A 19,828-nucleotide genomic window follows, 5' to 3' on the forward strand; every position below is an offset into this window, starting at 1 on the left:
TCTCAAATTTCTCTTATCAAAGGTTGACGACCTTTGCGACGTACTCATGCCTGCATATGTTGTTCTGTACTGACGAGTTTAAAACGGAAGGTACAAATATTTACACAACCGTCGAAGTTTATTGATATGTCCTTCCAAAGAAAGGTCGATCGGGTAATTAAATTTGAATAGCTACATATTAAATACACTTTAATCGGTTAATTATAAAATCACAGTTGGGCCAATACAAAAAAATATAAATATATCTTAGAATCTCTTGGTAGCAGCACAAGTCTTGTATCAAAAATAACGAGTAGGTAAATGCAAAAATAAAATATACATCACATCAAATCTAAACAAAAAATTGTAGTACTACACGGTAGTACTGTTAACGAGTTAATACAGTCTCTACGACTGATAATAAATAAATAAATACTTAAATATTCAAACAACGTAGAGTTTTTTCGGGGACTCTCGTCGTGTGTTGGAACGTTTCTATACGTTCTTGATTATCATCAGTACTATCCGTGGATCGTCGTCGTTCCTCTTTAACAAAAGTTACACATCCCTCACCGTCACCCATAAGAGTTCTAAGGCACATTTTCTTATCTTTTACCCTTCTTAGAACTTCTTCCTCCAAACTATACAAATGGTTGTCTTCGCACTCTGGGAAATGGTGTTTCATGAAATTCGCCAGTCTTAAAACATACTCTACGTTGTACCCACTAGGCCCCCGACAGTCCACTATCTGTTCGGCGATGTCTACAATCTTGGCGTCCCCCATCCACAAAGGGTTCTTCGGAGTTGCAACATACAACAAAACTTTGAACGGGTCTCCACTAACGGGGTAGAATGTCGTGAAAACCGTTGTATATCCACCCAACTCACATTCACGCTTCGACAAATAAGGAATAGCAGCTTCCCCACTTATAGCGAAAGCAACTCCATACACCAAACCCTGCAATACTAAAAATCATTAATTTTTCTTAACTAGTTATGATAATTGAATGGGCAATTGACGCTGTGTTATAAAAAGACATTTTTGTGCGCTTGCCAAATTTTATTTTAAAAGTATCAGCCGCGTGGATCGTGAGACGCTAGTAAAACCTCCCAATGAACTTTCTCGTTATTTGAAATTCACGTCAGAGCAGACTTTCAAATTTCGAATATTTGACCCAAATTAGGTTGGCGTCTTTTCGGTAAGGTTTCGTAGCCTTTGACCTTGAGAAGATTTGGGCTTACGAGCTTATTTTAGAAGGTTCAAGTTAAAAATAACTCGTTCAGAGTTTCTTTGTGCAAAATTTATGCCAGAGGGCGCCGTAAAAATGTCCCCTTTTGTACTGCTTCTCTATTATTATCTCTATAGCCTCAATTTTGCGCCACTTAATCTAAATAAAACGAAGAAATTGGCTCAACAGTCTGTCTACGGTAGGATTTATTGTTCGTGGTGGAGAACGATCATTGCACGGTCTCAACACATGATTGAAATATTCTCAGATTATTCATACACTGAATTGTTATCGCAGAACTTAAAAAAAAATTATAACTAACGTCAGCAGACATTATTACAAGGTTAACTTTTATTTCTTAAAAAGTGTTGCTACAATGATAAGGGTTAACACCATAATCTAGTTTCGACAGTTACGTTATCATTATCAAATACCACACAAATTGATAATTTATCCCTGATTATCATTCAGTTGAAGAGCACGACAATTAAAGTTGGTTGTTAACATCATTATTAACGATAAGAGACAATGTAACAAGAGCAATTTACGTTTTGCCAAAAAATGCTTTTGTGGATATTATTATGGGATTTAAAATAGTTCCTCTGAGATGGATTCTGAGAACACTTTAACAAATAAGTGGATAATAATGACCTCTGCATCGAATCCAATTGACTTTCGTCAAAAACACGCGAAAGGAAAATAAATAAACGATTCTTGGAACTAGCTGCAGTTTCCTGGTTCTACGATGACTTGCCAGATTGTTAAAAAAAATAGATAGTGTGTACAGGCTCACGGTATAGACGATATAAAACGATTCTAAAAGAGCTGGAATGTTTTGTATACAACACATCAAGACGGAACAAAAATTCCCTACTAATATATGGGAATCTATTTTCAAGTAATTAGGTCAATGTCTCAATGTCAGTGTAGAAAGCAAATTCGAATCGTACATATCAAGTATTTTACAAGTGAGTCAAGTACAAAAAACAAAACAAAAATTGATGTAAATTATCAACTATCATCCATGCCATCGACATATTGATAAGTCCTAATTTTTAGTCTGTTATTAAAAATAAAAGTAAGACTGTAATCTAAAACATCTGCTTTTTGACAATTGAAATATATTGTTCATGACAGACAATGAAGTTGCAAAACTTGACCTATTTACACGGTTTTTTTATCACCGGATTTTAATATCGTCTACGCCTCTTATTGCTACATTTGCTATAAAGACAGACATTGGAATTTTTATGTTATACATTTAATAAACCTACGGAGCAATTTGAAATCGTGTGTTTTTAACAAACGGTTCTCGAAATAATTAGATTTTGAACCCGAATGACGTCATAGCGATAAAACAGGCATGGGGCGTTCAAGGTATAGTCATGTAATTTAAAATTGGACCTCTTATTACAAGAAAAAAAATTAAAATTAAATGCAAAAATTTCTAAAACGAATTCATTTTACACAAGAACCAAGTGGAAAATTTCGGTTTGCACAGTTGTTCTTACTGCTTATATAGATACAATCCAGAGTAGGTCTACTAACTTGCGATTATCTTTATTTCTTAATTGTCCCAATTTTCTATGGTAAAACTTCAGACATACCTTTTATAATTAAATTATAATTATTCTTGTTTGTGCTTTTTCTACAAAATTTATTGCCCCACAAACACAAAGAAACACAAAAAATTATCTACGTATTTCGCCAACCACATTGTCATTATCTATGGAAACCTAAAATGGCTAAATCAGTTACGTATTTGTATCGATTAATCAACAAAAATTTCGGTTTTTCTTTATTTTTTTTTATGAGCTGACTCATTACAACCAATGCATATAGTAAGTACTTAATCGTTTTTATCTTGTCCCAGAAATGTGTTTATTTACTTTTACATAAATATAATCCGATAACGCTTCTAGACACTGAATCTAGACAGCAATCACAATTTGTAGATAACCCTCTAGGCAGGTAGTACCGGAAGTGGTTCACCGCCACACAAGTGTTCTTTAATTACATAGTCGTAAATGTCAAGAATCAGATATCAATACTTTAAGAAACCGTAAATAATTATCCATTCTCTTTCGTGCAACGGGACCAAATTACAAAAGTATAAAACCAGTGCTAATCAAATTTCGAGCGCACTTAAGTAATTCACATGGTGATAATGAGCATAATTGCGACAACTTACCTTTGAGCTTTCGACGAGAGTGGCAACCCTCCCAGGCTGAAAAACAATGAATTTATTAACACACTTGGCTTACGCACTAGAGACAAAAATAAAAATTCCAACAAACGAAGGTTGTACGAGAAAACCGCGAGTTTACTGACCTAGAGCAAAAAGGCGCTCAAAATAGTACGCGCAAAATTCTTATCACCCTTTGTCTGATTAGTCAAAGCGCACAGCCTCCCAAATTTCGAAAAGAGAAATTACCTTGTCTTCGGTGCCTCTGTGCGTCGTGTTTCCCTGCCAGAACCTCCGGTGGAACCCCTGGACGTACCCCGTGACGGCTTTGTGGAACTGGAAGCCGGGCTTCCAGCACAAGGATCCGTAGGCGAAGACCCACAGAGCCTTGGTCTCGTTGTGGAAAACCTCATCTTCAAGGACCGCTACGCCGCTAGCCGCTTCCATGCTGATGCAACACTTCCGAGACAGCTGTCAGGATTGGAATCAACGCTAACACCACGCACAAAGAGGACCAACTAGTCGTTATCGGAAAGAGCGCACGAGGTTTCGCCCGACAAATTCGAAGCGCGCGAATTTATTTTTAAATTTGCATTTTCACACATGCGTTTTGGCGTTTCACGGAACCGACTTCTATCGCTTGCAGGAACGTGTCAAGTGGGAGAGGTTGCCGCGTGAATCACATGCTGCGAGTGCGCGAACTTCACACGTTTTTACGATATTGGGACGTTCAGGTATCCAAATGTTGACCGCAAAATTTTTAGTCAACGTTATTCTTTTTTTTCTTTGCCACTGTTTTTTTGTGGCAGTTTGACACTAATATAATAATAATGTAACGGATTTCTGCCAACATACAATATACAAGCCTAAAAACACAAATATAAAATTAAAAATCCTTAAATATAGCGTAGGCTACAAAAAACGAAAATTAAAAGCTTCAGGAGTAAATATTTAGCTCGAGAAAACAAACAAAAAACAAAAAAAATCTGTTACACCGGATCGTCAAAATTATTTTTTTGCACTCATGACCTTTTTTAATAGCTTTCGCGCATTCACCAGAGTGCGGGAGGTCGAACTTCCCGCACACGTGCATTTAACTTCCCGTTGCCATGGTAACCTTAAAATACTCGGGTAGTGTCAACATTGTGACGTGTTGACGGCGCTGTCAATGGCGTTGTTTATAAATAACTCACAGTTAATCTCTTCAGTTTAAAGGTTTATTCGTCGCAAAAAATATTATACACAACACGTTCGTGAGCCTGCTTCCCGCATTCACGCAAATGCGGCACTCCCTTCGGTCGTGCCTCAAACAAGCGTCCATGCGGGAAGCAGGCTATCCCGAACTAGTTGCGTAAATAACTATTTAAATACTCATCAAAAGAACAAAGTGCTTTCTTAAAAAGATTAATTTTTTATTTTAATCAGACATGGCTTGGATTCCAAAAATTTAGTGATATCAGGTTCAAGAATTTGATACAATAATAATTAATGGCATATTTCGACTTACTAAGTCCCAAAAGTTTGTAGTGTTGCTATTGCTATTTCAAGATCTGGTGGCTTCAGTAATCTTTCCTTTCATTGTTCTTTCGTCAATTCCTCTGCCTCTTCTATAAAATGCCTTTTCCAGGTCTATGAACATAGATGTAATTCTCCAGCCTTCTTTAGGGCATTTTCGTTGATCTGTCTTCTTATGAAGATGCCATCTATTACTCCTCTGTTTGGCCTAAAACCAAATAGTGAATTTTCTAAAGTTTTTCTCAGCTTTTTACCATTATTCTGGCGTTCAGTTTTGTAATTCTTGCAGTTTCTTGTTTCTCATTTCTTATGAAGTGGAAAATTGGCACTATTGTTCCTATTTGTAAGTCGTCTAACGCTGCGCCTAATGTTCATTCATTTTATTATTAATACTAACATTTTAGTTGCTTGTTCATCCCCAGCTTTTATCATTCTTCTTCTTGGCTTATTTTTTCTTCTTGTCACTGCTCTTCATTTTCTGTCCTACCTATATAATTATTGACCCAGTAAATCTACCGTCCCCGCCTCTTCAAATCTCCTCTTCATCTGCTATAATTTCGACTTTTTCTAGCGTTTCTCATCATTAAAAAGAAGACTATCTTATTCTCGTAGCAAACTACATTAATTTTGTCCAGAATTCTATCCAAATATTCTCCTTTTCGTCTTTTATTAACGTTTCAACTTTATTTCTTTTGTTCTTATATATTCTGTAATCTTGTTGACGTTTTGTTGTTAAATATATTTTCCATTTTCGAATCGGAAACTCGCGACTTTTAAGTATGGAGACCTGGATGACCATAAATTTCTACTAATTATTCTGTTATAGTAAACTTGAGGAAACACATAGCGGCTATCGTAAAAAAAAATCGAAACAGATGACAGACGACAGACAGACGGAAACGGAAGACCTATTTTTCATATTCTAGGGGCCATGAAACATGAAAGGAGCCATTCACCAGGTGGGACCTACCTACTTACTTCGCTTACACTCGGAAAGTAACAAGTTTCCTCCAAATAAACCACAAAACTAACGCACAAAATATCACTTGTATCTACTACTTAAATAAAAATCAGAGGACATTAATAAGCAGTTTTCGAAAATATTTAATTTCATTTTGCTTAACAAAAAAGCTACAAGTTTGATAAGAGACTATCATTGCTTCAGAGGTTACAAAACATTAACTACACTACAAAATTGACGACAACATTTTGAAAAAACAGTTTTATTTTACCGATTATCTCAGAAATGACTACTTTTTCTAAAATTTTGCAAAGAAAGCAACGACACAGTCAGTGTTACATAGTTAGGACCTCTTTACACTCACCAAAAAGTTGTCACAATTTTAAGAAAAATGTAAAATAATGTTTACTGAAAAACACGTTTTGACATGCATAAAAAATGTGAGAGAGTCTCCAATGTATTGTCACGTAGACGTTGGCGTGGATTTTTAACGCCTTGTGGAAACATGGATTATAATCCGAGTGATGCTGATGTCACATGTTTTATTTTGTAGTGGGTGGTGAAGGTTGTTAAAAAGGTGAGCGGTAAATTTAGTCAATTCTAATTTCCACTAATAGTTTTCTGGGTAACAAACAAAATTTAGAATCCTCTTCTCCCTTCTAAATTTAAATCTAGCTCTGTAGCCTTTGTACATCTCATGTGTGTCTTTATTGCATATTTTCAAAGTATAAAAATATTCTGTTTAATTATAACATGCGTTTAGTAAAAAAGTCATTTTAGCCGTTTTCGTTGTAGTAGACGGTCGGGTACCAACTTGAGGACTTTTTTTCAAAGCATCTCATTGCAAAACGCGTGTTACTACCACTTACTACGTGTTGTCTTTTGATTGGTAATAATTTACGCAACTACAAAAAATAAATATAAAAATGAGAAATAAGTACATTTTTGCGCTGCCATAGTTGTAATTGACATTTTACGTTGACACGTGGCGTGTCGAAATGGCAATGAAAAAGGATCTAGTGCCGCAAAATACAAACGAGGAATTTAAGCTTTGAAAAAATAAATTGATTATCACAAAGTAATTACTACTAATTGATAATCATGTATCTAAAGTTATTATAACAAAAAGTGGCTCGAAATTTTAAAAAAGCGCAATTTAAGTTGTAATCTTAAATAGGGGAATTTGTTGATCAAAATTTGGATTTGTAGTAATTTGACAGTTGACACTATTCGATGGTTTGGTTTATGTTGTTGACAACTATTATGTTATTACTATTTGTTAGTAGTTCTTGTTAATTAAAAAAACCGTTTAAACTTGACGTTATTCGCAACCTCACGCTGAATCATAATCACAAGATTCTCTCTGATCTGGAGCCGTAAATAAAAATGTTTCCACTGGTAAGTATTTCAGACTTCTTGGGCTTGTGTCATTCTGCCGCTTTAAAAACGCTGTTAATTTATAAAATTTCGAATGATTTATGTTATGTTTGATGCAAAGAGTACTTTTCAGAACTGAATATATTGTCCACAGTGTGGAGGCTTTCATAATTTCCGACTTAATTTGGAAATAAACCAAGAGCGTCGTTTCAGAAAATTCGCGTATTTTATTTTCTTCGCACCACTTGATGAATTTTTGATATTCTGCTTCATATGGACCTGCGGATTTTGCAGGCAACAAATTTGCAGTTGCTTTATCTGCAATTTTCTGAATACGTGCACGATTTTCCATTTCAACTTTGAAATTCAAAAGCTAGCCCGGACAAATTGACAGATTGGTATTTGACGTATTTGGTAATAAATTCAATACCAACATAATTTCGGTTCAGTAATATTTATTCTTTTAGCGATTGAAAAATGTTATTTTTTCAAAAAGGCAGCGCAAAAAATATTGTATGATACTCGTGTGAAAACTCCATTGCATTACTCACTTACATACAGCGCTCGACTGCGTCTCGCGCCGTATTCCCGTTCGTAATGCAATGGACCGTTTTCAACACTTGTAACATAAATAACTATTACACAGGGATTGCAGAAACGCACATACAAAATGAATCATTGTCTTCTGTATATTCTTTAATCATAGGTAATGTTCTGGCATTTCCTGATATTGTTTGCAGACAAGATGTTTCAACATAACATTTTGTGTGGATAGGTACTGATTGCCAAATCATTTAGTGCAACGTGCAACACCTGACGACACTAACTTATCGGCTGATGAAACAATTTAAATTCGTCAAAAAGGCACTGTAGTTAAAGCGCTACGACATATCACATATCTATTGCTATAGATTCAGAGAAACTTCGAGTACCTAATAGGGTATTCTTTGGTTTAAGCGACATCGGGAATTGTTGAACAAATTACAGACAATTTTCTGGAAAACGAAACCAAATAACACAAATGGAATTCCAGATTATTTCTTGTTTTTAGTGACGTGTTGGTTTTTATCCACGATTTGATAAAATAACTACTCGTGGGTAAGCAAATTCCGTTTTGTTGAAACAACTGTACAATAAAAAAGTGGTCATGTCTCGTTATTTTTTTCATAGTAATCGCTTTATCCAATTTACCACAAATTATTTTCTAATATAGTTTGCTTCAATAAAAATAGACCTCTGCAAAAAGTTTTAGTCAGATTAATAGGTGGCGTCATCTATACCACACTGTCCTTAATATATAAGTAAAAGTATACAACTATGCTTTCAGTACGCGGTCCATAGATGTCGCGCCGTGTTATTTTTACATCTACAACGCAATAAACAAAGACACCAGCTGTTGAACAGACGAAGATCGAACGATAACATTAATTAGTTGTAAGATTTATTAGTTATAGTAAATAACATGTTTACTTACTAATTAATAAAATGTATTTTTTTAATTATGTAACGAGTGAACTGATTCAGGGGAGTACTGCTACGAAATTTCACGTTTTTATCCTTAGGCCGGGTTTGAATAGTGCGTTCAAATGAATGGATCTGTAGCTTCTTACCTGAATTTTAAAACAGGCCCGTAAGGGACAGATTGTTAGCGGAACAATTAGCGTTATGACATACGGTTACCAAATTTTATCGAGGGATGAAGAAGCAGCATCTGCTTTTAACATTTGCCGTTTCTTTAAGGTGAAATCGGAGGAAGTTAAGATGCTGCAACTGCACAAAAGCAATAAAAAATAATAACAATAATAATTAGTTGAGAAATAATAATAATAAGATTCCTCCGACTGTCACTAATATTAATTTATAGTTATAACATAATTCAATAGGTGAATATAAAACTAAGAAACAACAATAAAAGTAAAAATGGTAATAAAAGTTGCGTGGGGTAATTATAGGTGGCGTTTGAGCAAAAAGAAAGTGATACTTTATGCAAATACGTACATAAAACTGATGTACATTTACTTATGTAACGCATACGGAAAATACCAAATGTGAGAGCATCAATCCGACGAGATAAATTTATTGGGTAGTTTAAGTGCAAATTCACGGTTTAAATTTTATTAAGTTAATTAAAATGTTACACAAACTCTCACTGCTATTTTTTATAATTTTTAAAGATCGACATTTTTCGGAGTGCGTTATAATTTTATTGGCAATAAAAATCAATAAAATTGTCACATTAAGCGGGCGGACCTGTGAAATAACGCGAATGCAATGTGCGAGTTTTCAGAATGTTGAAAATCGTCAGGTAAAATTTTGATATCGGAAGGACCACAAATAATGCCCCCAACCGTCGACATCTGTTGCATTATGGCATCTGCGCGCTTCTCAAGATTCCAACAAATGGCTTATTGTAGTTTTTGGCTTTTTTTCAAGGGAATCTTATCTAATCATCTCTGCAGCAACCATTACATCACGATCTAAATAAAAATTAAATCTTAAAATCCGTTTCATCACTTAAACCGTTTTAGATTAATTTTTCTGTCGCAACGATCGACAAAATTAAATAACTCCGTTTCGCAAATACCGAAATTGACACTCTAGTCGATGAAATGTGGGTGTAAAATAAAGCTCCAGGCTGTAGAGGACTCACTTACAAAACTGTTGATATGGCGATGATCGTCCTAACTTTCATTTCCATAATATAATTTTAAATGCTTTTAACGGGGACTTTCTACTGAAGATGGCTCGTTATCGCGAAAAACAAGCAACAATCGAAAGATTCACGATTTTATTAGCCCATAAATTATTACTTACATGTGCAAACTGAATTTCTAACTCTAAATCGAAAAGCGGAGATGCATTCCGGATCACGGGGGTACGTAACAAGTAACGCAACATTCGTTCGATTAAATTTGTGATCGCGGGATGCTGTGAACAACAACCACGAAATGACAGATCTGTATAACTTATATTTTCTGTCTAAAAATTAAAATTTTGATAATAAAATAATTACATATGTGTCTTTTTCGTAATTTTTATAGCACAAAAACACGTAGTTTTATTGATTTGGAGAAATCCAATTGGTTAATGGGATTTATCTAAAATGTTTTATCTTATGTGTGTGGTAGTTTCGTTTTGTTTTAATTTTTACTTACCGAACGTAAGCTAAAGAAGTATTGTAATATGGAGAACATACTGTCATGTTTTCTCACCATTTTATGACACCTAGAGTAGGAAAAAATAGGTCTCCGGTTTTCGTCTGTCTATCTGTCTGTCGGTATGTCTGTCTGTCTTATGTGTGTGTTAGAAATATCGTGCATCAATTGAATAATAACAGTTTAAGTTTGAAACTGCAAAAATAAATAATAATAATAATGAACAATATAAATGATATAAATTAGATGTAAATATAAAGTTAAAAAAAGTGAACAAAAATAATGAATTTAACTGTTAGTATTACGTGCACATTGGGGAGAAGTCATTCGGTCGAATATTAATTCACCATCACTTTCTACGGTTTTTATCGTGTTATCCAATATTTTAGAGAAATCTTTTGCCTGTCAACTAAATATTTTTGTTTGTCTTCAATCTATTGGATTCATCAAAGATAAGCTTTATCATTATTAATCAAGTTTTTTTTTTTCAGGAATTTTTTGGAGCAATACTGGAAAATCTGCTTTGCCATATATATACCCACTTAATACAGAAAACATCCCATTTAGCGTAACTAGAAAGTTTAGCTAAATTAATTTGCCTCTATATGGAAGGACAACATGCTCACAGAAATTAATTTAAGTGGTGTTATAAATATAAATATTACACCAGTTATAAAATGCGATCTTTAAATTTGTAAAAATATTTAGTTCATTAATAAAAAACAGAGCAAAAAGTTATAATCAACAACCAGTAATCCAACATCCTCTGTATCGATTTCAAGAAATAATAACTCCTTTTACCGTGGGAACGTTTTTAATTTTATAACTTGTTAAACACTTTTGCTAGACTTGATATGAAAAAAAAATGTTGTCGAGACAGACATTTGCATCTGATCAGTAATAAAATAATTACCAGACATTACATTAAGATAATTATCTCAGCAAGAAGTGTCGTTAAATTAATTTCTCGATGATCTAATATTTATTATTCACTAAACGTTCAACAGTAATCTGTAAGCGTCTTTCGCTGTTTATTTTTTGTGTCGGACGGTAAAATATTCGGATAGTTTGGGACAATTGTCAATAAAACGAATAAAAATTTGAGAAAAATTGATGAACATTGTACATAACTTTTCGCAACAACACCGAATTCCCATTAAATTTTCTAAATGTTTGAGGTAAAAAATGGCGACATCACCTATAGACATAGACCGACATACTTTCCTGAGCATTCCTAAGATGCTGTTCGGGTGATAAACAATAATATTTGAATGAGATGCAACTAATGGTCGTACAGAAGTGTTATTTTAAAATCAGTACCTAAATACCTCCATCGATTGTATAATAAATTCATCAATTTATCTACGCCGCTTCGGTACCGGTTTCGTGAAAAAATGATGTGACGAAGCGCTAAGCGACAGATTCTATTTTCTACAGTTGCATAAGTACACTGCAATTTCTACTGGCATTTTTCGACTGCCAATTTCCATTCTTTTAACAGAGATTTGTTGGTGTTTGCGAAATGCTCGCAAAAAACCAGACGCCTGCAATTCTTTCCGCGTCCAAATCAAGAAACAAAAGCAAGGGTCTCGAAAATTCCCGTGGGATAATTTTGGGTGACGCTATAGGACAGTTTTTCTTTTATCGGAAGTTGGATCGAACCATATTACCATATTTTCCTTTTTGTGCCATAAAATTAACGAAGCTTGGCAATTAATTTAAAAGTACTTAATAAAAACACGCTCTGAATAATACGGGTGGTACCGTCAACAACTTGTCTTAAAATTGGTACCGCCTTCAATGAAGAGTCAAGAAAGATATTTTCAGGTACTACCTCGGTTACGCCAGTAATACCGCAAGCTATATTAGTTTAAAATTGACACGGAATAGACGGTACTGAGATGAAGCCAATCCTAGCCATTCTAAATACGCACGACGCGTTTTTATACAAGTACTGAAGCAATTAGGTACTAATTAGAGATTGAAGTGTTTTATGCATATTGATCAATTATATAAGTACCGTTTTTAGCAACAGCGTATCTCCCAGTCACCTACCTACATGCTAAGTTGCAACACTACTTTCACGTAAGGAAGCATCTTCGTATTGGAATGTCGTACTCGTACAGTACCGAGCGATACCTACCTATAAACTAATAAATGATATAGTGTGACTCGAAACAAATGACGGGTACGCCAGCCGACACACATTCACCGGCTTTGACGGCTATAAACGAAACCCACCGTCTAAAAAAGTGATATTTCGGCTGAAGACGACATAAAAATGCGGTATCATCTGCTTAAAAAGATTTTTATTTTATTGCCGAGAAGAGGCGAGCTATGTTGTCACAAAAGACCGCTAGCGCTCCCTTTATTAAATTTGCAAACATAAATCACTTCTTTATATGAAACAGCTTGGTCTACAAGGATGTAATCATCGGACAGTTCCCTTAATGCGTAGCTTTTATTTCCTGTACATCGTAAAACGTCGTAGCACAATCTATTGCTACTCGAGATCTGTATGCAGGTAATAACATTTTCATCTTCCCATCCTTGCGCTATGTTATCAATACCTTTCTCTCGTTTTTACTGCGCTGATTTCTTGTGGAAGAAATTTTACACGTTCGACGGAAGTTACGGCAAAGTATTTTTTACCGAGAGGTTCGTACCGCCTTAACTTCCAACTTAATTACAGGGGGACGACGTGCCTCAAGGACACCTATATGATTTTTTAAACCGATACGCCACAGACTACCAATTCGAGTTCAAATTACGTAACTATTTGTAAGTAATACAATTTAACAAAAATCACATTTGGAAAAAAACGTGACTACACTTGTACGTGTTGCGTATAACTTCAGGTGCTACTGCTGTTCGTCCAAGTGATTTAGTACCGCGATAATGTCGGTTAATACTACTTATTAGTTTTTTTTGATAGCCCAGACAGAAAAAACCTAAAGCAGATATGGGTACATACATATGGAAAATATGCATATACCCATATATGATATGGCCTCGAATTTGTTTTGTTCTAGTTATGAATGAAGTAAGAAGGTTTTAAAACACCTGTTTCGAATAATTCTTTGTATTGACTAGTTAAAAATCGGAAAAACTTTAGCGTGCCCGTTTGCGCTGTCACTGGCTGGGCACCGTAAAAAACGAAACGTTATGAATATGTATAAATTCGTGCATATTAATAGTCACTGATTCCGAGTAATAAATTCGGTGGATTGTTCTTTCCTGTCATAAAGTTGAAATGAATTTAAAAACAGGAAATAGAGAGTTCAATGAAAAAAGTTTGTAGTATTTAACAGTAGTGTTCGGCGTGCCGCGCCGCCACTGATTAAAGGTGTGAGAAAGTTCGAAGATTCATTTCGAAGAATGTTGCACATAATTTAGTAGCTGCATTAGACTAATGGAAGTAAATCTTTGATATTTTGTTTGCTTAATTTAGAATAAATGTTACAAGGTGTAACAGTTTTTTATCAGTTATTTTCGCTTACAGTCTGTCATTTATTCAATTGCCTTAATTATAGATGTAAATAGAGCTCCCAAATTATGTAAGCGTTATTAATAAACAAACATATGGTGCTGCATTTTTGTGAATGTAGAAGAAGTACCGGTTGGTAAAAGAAACAGATTTAACAGAAATTTGTCACTCGTCAAACCTCCCAAGTGGGATCTTTGTTGGCGCTGCCTTAACCATTGTGAAATGCATTTACAAAAGGATTATGGGATTACAAATTAGGTGGTTAAAGACGTTCCCAAAATGAGGCAGATATGGTACTTCTAAGCAGTTGCCGAAAGTAGGCGAATGACAGCTTGTTATTTCTACCACCCTTATTGTTTACTTTACAATTAGATGTGAAGGTGGCTTCCACTATGTATTAGAAGAAAATTAATGGCTTTGTGAACGTCACCAGCACGAATCAATTATTTATAAATATCACCATGCCGTAGTCAAATTTCATCATCCGTGACTTTGCATGATGACTAGACTGTCTGCAAAATATCAGTAGACGCTTTATAAACGACAAAATCATGCACCATCGACTTAATCAGTATGACCTTTTTTTTCAAAAAGATGTCGTTTGGAATGTTGAGTTCTCAGTACCTATACCTCTTTGGTCCCTTGCGAATTTGTGTTATTTTTTTTGTTCAAAACGCCAACAACATAAAAGAAACGATAAATCTGGCCTCCGCGTTCGATGAAACGCTGAGAAATACATAAAAGTTCTCAGACAGAGAGAACTTTCCCCGAAAAACGATCTACACGTATGTACCTCTCATCTAAATTATTTACTTGACACGACCGTGTCGATATTATGAGATTCGATTCATAATCCGGCGATCCCGTTGTCTGAATTAAGAGTAGATTGTTTGATTTGCCGCCAACAACCTGTTCAAATTTACAAATTAGAGAGAGATTTTACCCAACTAATTTAAGTTGCATAAATTTGTTTATAACGGTAGATTAACAATAAATCTATTTATGCGCGATAGATTCGGCTTTTCTTAAGTGTGCCAGCAGTGCCGGTATACATTAACGTAGACACTTACAAATTAATAATTCGGCGAGGATGCGAAAACGTATCCGATTACGGCTCTACACTCTACAGCAAGGTCGGAGGTCACTATTGACAGTCAAATTTGCATCTTTACAATTAATTGTAACTCTTCTCTCGTCTGATGATCGAATGACCTCAATTTCGGTTTAGACAAAAATATTCCTGTGATTGTGAAGGTTTTATAGGTCATAGCGGCAGGTCGGAGGTTGTCAGTTCATGACCTCAAACCGACGTTCACCTGACGGAACGGGAGTCATCTTTTACTTACAATCATAAAGAACCGTTCGTATTTCATTAATTCATTCTAAAACATGCTCAAGAATTTCCACGGTTTTTATTTAAAAGAACAATTAAATCGCGAGCAATTAATGCACGTGTTTTTTTAAGTGAACGCTCTTACTATTATTTATTTGCTTTTGTTCTAATGGCATTAGCGATTTCATTAAAAGGTTATACAGTAAAGCGAACCAGAAAGCGTTGACGTTCGAAGTTTTGCTTGTTTTTAAGGTGTGCGGACACAATTCGAGGAACATCGACTCTCGATGTGTACGGACTAACACCAGTAGATGGTCTATTCGTCGTAAGGAGAGACGGTAGAAGAGTAACGCTAATGTAAAGAACAAAAAAAATTTATTATGATAACTTTAAATAACATCATTCACATCAGGAACAATACAGCTTCACTAGGGAAGGTTTAATTAAGAAACATGAACAATTTGTAATAATGACATTTAGTTTACATGCTTTAAATATACAATAATATATTACAAAACGTCTGTCTTTTTGACAATAATAAGTCTTTCAACTTGTCCAAGTGGTTAAGTAGTACAACAAGTGTTTTTAGATTAGTGTCGTAGAACGATTTTCGTAATCATTCTATGACACGTTAGCAAATGACTTAGTTTTAATAAGAGGAACATTGCGTCTTTGTTCAAAATTATCATCAGATACAGAGGTGTCTAATACTAATTAACGTTGATCATCTTTATAAAAAAATTAAGTTGCTTCTGACTAGAGCTTCAAAGAGTACAGCAAAAAATGGAAATATACGGAAGTTCAAATCGGAAGCAAGTTAATGAAAAGAAAATGCTTACGAATATTGAGATAAGTCCATGTAAGTAGACAACGCTGACTTAGTTAATTTTAGAATCATCACATATTACAATAACAATTTTAAGTGTTATAATTAGTTACATACTACTTGACGAGATGGCGCCGCGCCCCGCCCATAAGGCGGGCTTTCTACTACACCAAAATCTTTGGTCTTTGAACCAGAATTTTTCTCCAGGGACTACAAAAGAACAAAGTAAAAGAAGACGAGGAAACAATTATTCTAATTATGTACACTATAAACAAAAGTTATTGGTCACTGAAGAGATGTTCTGGTGGTAATTATTGGCGGTGTCTAAAGCGGCATCAAAGGTGGGGCGAAGGCTCCTTGGACACGGGACAATACAGTCCCAAAATTGTAATACTCATGCAACCATAAGCTACTTCGACGATCCCGCGCGTTAAGAATTAGAGCAAATAATAAATATAACTGTACATCGTGCCCTAGGCTAACGGCGAGATCGGCGTCACATACACTCAGTCAATCATACGTATAAACTAACTCTACACCTCCGTGGCAAAGAGACCCGCTGAAATCGCATCCGGGCGGTGGAAGTGTTCTTCTATCACATAAACGCCATTGGACTCCTTTTCTACCGGCCTCTTGAGTAGGGAGGGGTCGCTGTAACAATAAAAAACCGTCAAAATTTTCGAAATATGTGTCGAACAAAAATCGAACTCACCTGGAGCCGCACACAGCCGACGCGTTTGACATCACAGACAAACGTTTAATATGTTCGTACTCGGGTTCGTGCAGCTTGGCCGCCAACAGCGCCGATGCACGAGGTCCCGGTTCGGTATTGAGCTGCTTCTGAGAACGCGTTCTCTGCAGACTGTAGACCGGTCTTCCGTCTATGACTTGGTGCATAGGTTTAGGAAAACCATCACATTCGCTTACACTAATATTGGATACACTGCAGTCATCGGGCGAGGAAATGTTCGAACTGATCACGTTATTGGTGCATTTGCCCCAAGAGTTTTTGATCACGTGTGCGTCAGCCGCCATAGCAGCTCCTCGCTTGGCAAAACTGCTATTCGCCGTATTCTGCTCGTTTTGCAGTCTGGCTTCTTCGTCTGCTCGCGCTTTCTCCCGTTTGCGACGCTGTTTCACGCAGACGACAATTCCGACGGCAACGAGTACTATCAGCGGGACGACGGTGGAGATCGTAACGATGAACACGACGTGCTGCGTCGTAAAGTTCGAATCGGAGGATATTCTAGCGCTCGGCGCGGCGCTAGACGACACCTCCTCGCATTGGCGACCCAAGAAACCGGGCGGACAGTGGCACTCGTAACCGTGGACGCGATTCACGCAAGTGGCACCGTGCTGACAGGGTTCGAGTTGACATTCGTCGACTTCTTCGCTACAGTCTTTTCCTGTGAAACCCGGTGCGCACTTACACTCGTAATCATTGATTAGCTGCAGGCAGGTACCGCCGTTGGCACAAGGTATGGTGGTGCAATAGTCTACGCGTTTTTGACACAAGGGTCCCACGAATCCTGGAACGCACTGGCAACGGAACTCGTTAATCTTGTCCACGCAAGTACCCCCGTTCTGGCACGGGTTACCCTGGCAGTCGTCGATGTTGGTTTCGCAACGTTCTCCGGTGAAGCCCGACGGGCATATGCATTTGAAACCGTTGGTGCTCTCGACGCATTTGCCGTCGTTGCTGCAAGGACTGGGGCTGCAGCTGTTCAACTGGGATTCGCAGTCGACGCCGCCGTAGCCGGGTCGACACTCGCATCGATAGCCATCGTCGGTGACGGTGCAAGATCCGCCGTTCTGGCATGGCTTTTCTTCGCAGGTCTTGACGGAAGTTTCGCAGCGTGGACCGCTGTGGCCCGGCGGGCAGATACAGATGTTGAGGGTGCTATTGCGATTGCAAGTACCGCCGTTCAGACATGGGGTCTTGCTGCAATCGTGCAGGGGAAGTTCGCAGTTGGTGCCGGTGTAGCCGGCAGGACAACTGCATGTGTAGCTCCCCTGACCGGTATTGAAACACGTGCCCCCGTTTCGGCAAGGCTTATGGTTCGTACAGAAGTTCAGATCTTGGTTGCAGAAAAGACCGCCCCAGCCCTCGTTGCAGAGGCAGTCCCAGGGCTTGACGCAGGTACCGTGCATGCAGCCGGGGTACCGCTGGCATTGGTCGCATAGAGGTCCTTCCCATCCGGATTGACACCTGCGGAATAAAAGCATCGCTGTTGAAATGGATGTTCGTTAATGAGAGGTTCGATATCGATGAATAGTCGAGGAATTGTAATGATCGCCATTTTATGATTCGCGGAGTTAATAGGATTGACGCTTCAAGGATTTTCACATGGAGTCTGAGAACGGTCGGTCGGTCGGTTTATGTTGTACGTTCACGTACGTGTATGACACGCTAATAAGGACGAAATGTCTGTGTATCGTTATAATTTAGTTGTCGGGAAGTAGAATTACACAATATCCTGCAAAAGTAACGGTCACTATGGGATGTTGAATAACGTGGAAGTGTGACTTTTCCGGATGATATAGTTGCTGTGGAACGACAGCAGCGAGAGTGTTTTCAGGGTGAAGAAAACACCGGTAACGTCAACATGAGTACGTTCGGACATGATTTATTTATTCAAATCATGTGTTTGGGAGCGAGTGTATTCGGATCGTATCGGGCAGCTCATTGAGTTGCAGCTTGGATCGCAGACCGGGCCGCGCGGGGAGCACTGGGGGGGATGCAACACGCCCACAGAGCCGTTTCCCACGCTGCCCGTTGGCAAGTATGCAGGTCAAGGAAAGGTTACCTGCGGGTCGCCGGCCCAATCCGCATACACTGTACTGCACACAGCTTCTTCCGCTTGGATCCGACTACAAGACGACCGGCGACCGTCAAACTAATAACCACCTAACTCGGACAAACTTCTTGAAAATTATAGGGTTCACCGTTTTGATGAATTCGGCTTGTATCCGACACTCACGCTCGACAAGAAAACTTTTCGGATCGATTTTACCACGCAGTGATTTCAACGATGGATCAAATCGAGTAAATACAAGGTTGAAATTGACGAACTAACTTACCGACACTCGTTCGGTTTGGTGCAGTGACCATGCTGTTCGTCGCATCCGGGTAGGCATCGAGCTGCAACAAAACAATTTTCTCAGAAAAATAATAATAACAATAAAAAAAAAAAACGCTCTCCAAATATGATTTAACAAATCGAAGTGAGCGATGCCAAGAAGCGCCCTGTATATGCGCAGGTATGCCGCGATCGTGGGAAGAGTGCCGGCTGTGCAGTCGACAGCAGCTGAGCGCTCACGTCTCTTAGCTCTCGCGGTCAAAGTTTTTGTTTTATGATCAAAATTCGTCTTTTTTTGTTCCGTTCTATTTTTACCTCAACGATTCTCAACAATTCAAACAAAATCTCTTGTGTGAGACTCGAGGACTAACACCAGAGACTAGTTAGTATCAAAATAGGCGGAAAAAGAGATAAAAAGCCATCTGGTCGACCACTTACGTTTAGTACAGTAGTCTCCCGTCCATCCAGCCAGGCAAACTCGCTCGCCCGTGGGAGAACAGCTGTAATGGCCGAAATTGTCGTCTCGGGGACGGCAAAGGTTTTCGCAACCCTTACCGTAGTAATGGGACTTGCAAGTCACCCTGTATTCAAATTTCAATGTCGAATACTTGGAACTGTGCACGTCTCCGGTCCATTTCTCGCTGACGTCCAGCCACCTTTGTCGCGTCAGTCGACTTACTAATACTGCAAATAAGAAACAA

At 37.5% G+C, this 19,828-nt stretch overlaps 2 protein-coding genes across 3 annotated transcripts in view; both read right to left on the minus strand.

The window, feature by feature from the left end:
• Window positions 1-172: 172 nt before the first annotated feature.
• On the minus strand, window positions 173-4,087 carry LOC135141606 (glutathione-specific gamma-glutamylcyclotransferase 1-like). The gene is made up of 3 exons (XM_064072861.1): window positions 3,643-4,087; window positions 3,400-3,435; window positions 173-937 (listed from the first exon to the last, which is right to left on the minus strand). Exons 1-3 carry the CDS (start codon window positions 3,838-3,840, stop codon window positions 416-418), a joined length of 756 nt encoding a protein of 251 aa, XP_063928931.1. The 5' UTR covers window positions 3,841-4,087; the 3' UTR covers window positions 173-415.
• Window positions 4,088-15,579: 11,492 nt separating this feature from the next.
• LOC135141406 (neurogenic locus protein delta) overlaps window positions 15,580-19,828 on the minus strand; it is a 75,429-nt gene continuing 71,180 nt past the window's right edge. For both annotated transcript variants that reach the window (XM_064072474.1, XM_064072475.1), the window contains exons 5-8: window positions 19,566-19,811; window positions 19,129-19,189; window positions 16,760-18,256; window positions 15,580-16,698 (exon numbers count right to left, since the gene is read on the minus strand). In XM_064072474.1, the coding sequence (XP_063928544.1) occupies window positions 16,581-16,698; window positions 16,760-18,256; window positions 19,129-19,189; window positions 19,566-19,811 (1,922 nt within the window). In that variant the 3' untranslated portion in view covers window positions 15,580-16,580. The remainder of the gene's footprint in view (window positions 16,699-16,759; window positions 18,257-19,128; window positions 19,190-19,565; window positions 19,812-19,828) is intronic.

This window comes from Zophobas morio, unplaced genomic scaffold (genome assembly GCF_036711695.1).
Source record: "Zophobas morio isolate AGI-343-1 ecotype UQ-CSIRO unplaced genomic scaffold, CSIRO_AGI_Zmor_V1 ptg000044l, whole genome shotgun sequence".
NCBI classification, from domain to species: Eukaryota; Metazoa; Arthropoda; class Insecta; order Coleoptera; family Tenebrionidae; genus Zophobas; species Zophobas morio.

Excerpts from the sequence above, each read along its gene's own strand:
- LOC135141606 (XM_064072861.1), bottom strand. The coding sequence starts at position 3,840 with ATGGAAGCGGCTAGCGGCGTAGCGGTCCTTGAAGATGAGGTTTTCCAC. Across the intron at positions 3,436-3,642 it reads ACAGAGGCACCGAAGACAAG|CCTGGGAGGGTTGCCACTCT; the intron begins GTAATTTCTCTT and ends ATTGTTTTTCAG. Across the intron at positions 938-3,399 it reads CTCTCGTCGAAAGCTCAAAG|GGTTTGGTGTATGGAGTTGC; the intron begins GTAAGTTGTCGC and ends TTAGTATTGCAG.